General features: G+C 63.6%; 1 protein-coding gene across 1 annotated transcript; it reads right to left on the bottom strand.

The window, feature by feature from the left end:
* Positions 1 to 118: 118 nt before the first annotated feature.
* On the bottom strand, positions 119 to 262 carry ZNF593 (zinc finger protein 593; the record flags this gene model as incomplete). The annotated part of the gene is made up of 1 exon (XM_010009269.1): positions 119 to 262. A coding segment is annotated over one exon (144 nt), but the record flags the coding sequence as incomplete, so codon positions are not given.
* Positions 263 to 269: the final 7 nt, after the last annotated feature.

The following is a 269-nucleotide window of genomic DNA, read 5'->3' as shown; positions in this document are numbered from 1 at the left end:
AGAGCCGTGGGGAGCAGCGTGTCTGCCTGCTGGCAGGCTGCGCTGGGGCATGCTCGTCTCACAAAGCTGAAGACAAAGACACCCTCTCAGAGCAGTTTGGCTCCTCAGTCCGCTGTGCTCAGCTGGACGCCTCCATCTCAGTGACTTCCTCGAGCGGCTGGGTCTGCACTTCCACCTTCTTGGGGGGGATGTAGGACCCCATCCCAGCGGCGCGCTCTGCCTCCTCCTGCGTGTATGGTGCCTCCTGCAGCTGCTTCAGCCTGCGGGGA

The sequence above is a fragment of the Nestor notabilis genome, unplaced genomic scaffold, assembly GCF_000696875.1.
Source record: "Nestor notabilis isolate BGI_N333 unplaced genomic scaffold, ASM69687v1 scaffold31702, whole genome shotgun sequence".
NCBI classification, from domain to species: Eukaryota; Metazoa; Chordata; class Aves; order Psittaciformes; family Psittacidae; genus Nestor; species Nestor notabilis.
This window is presented reverse-complemented; position numbering and strand designations above follow the sequence as displayed.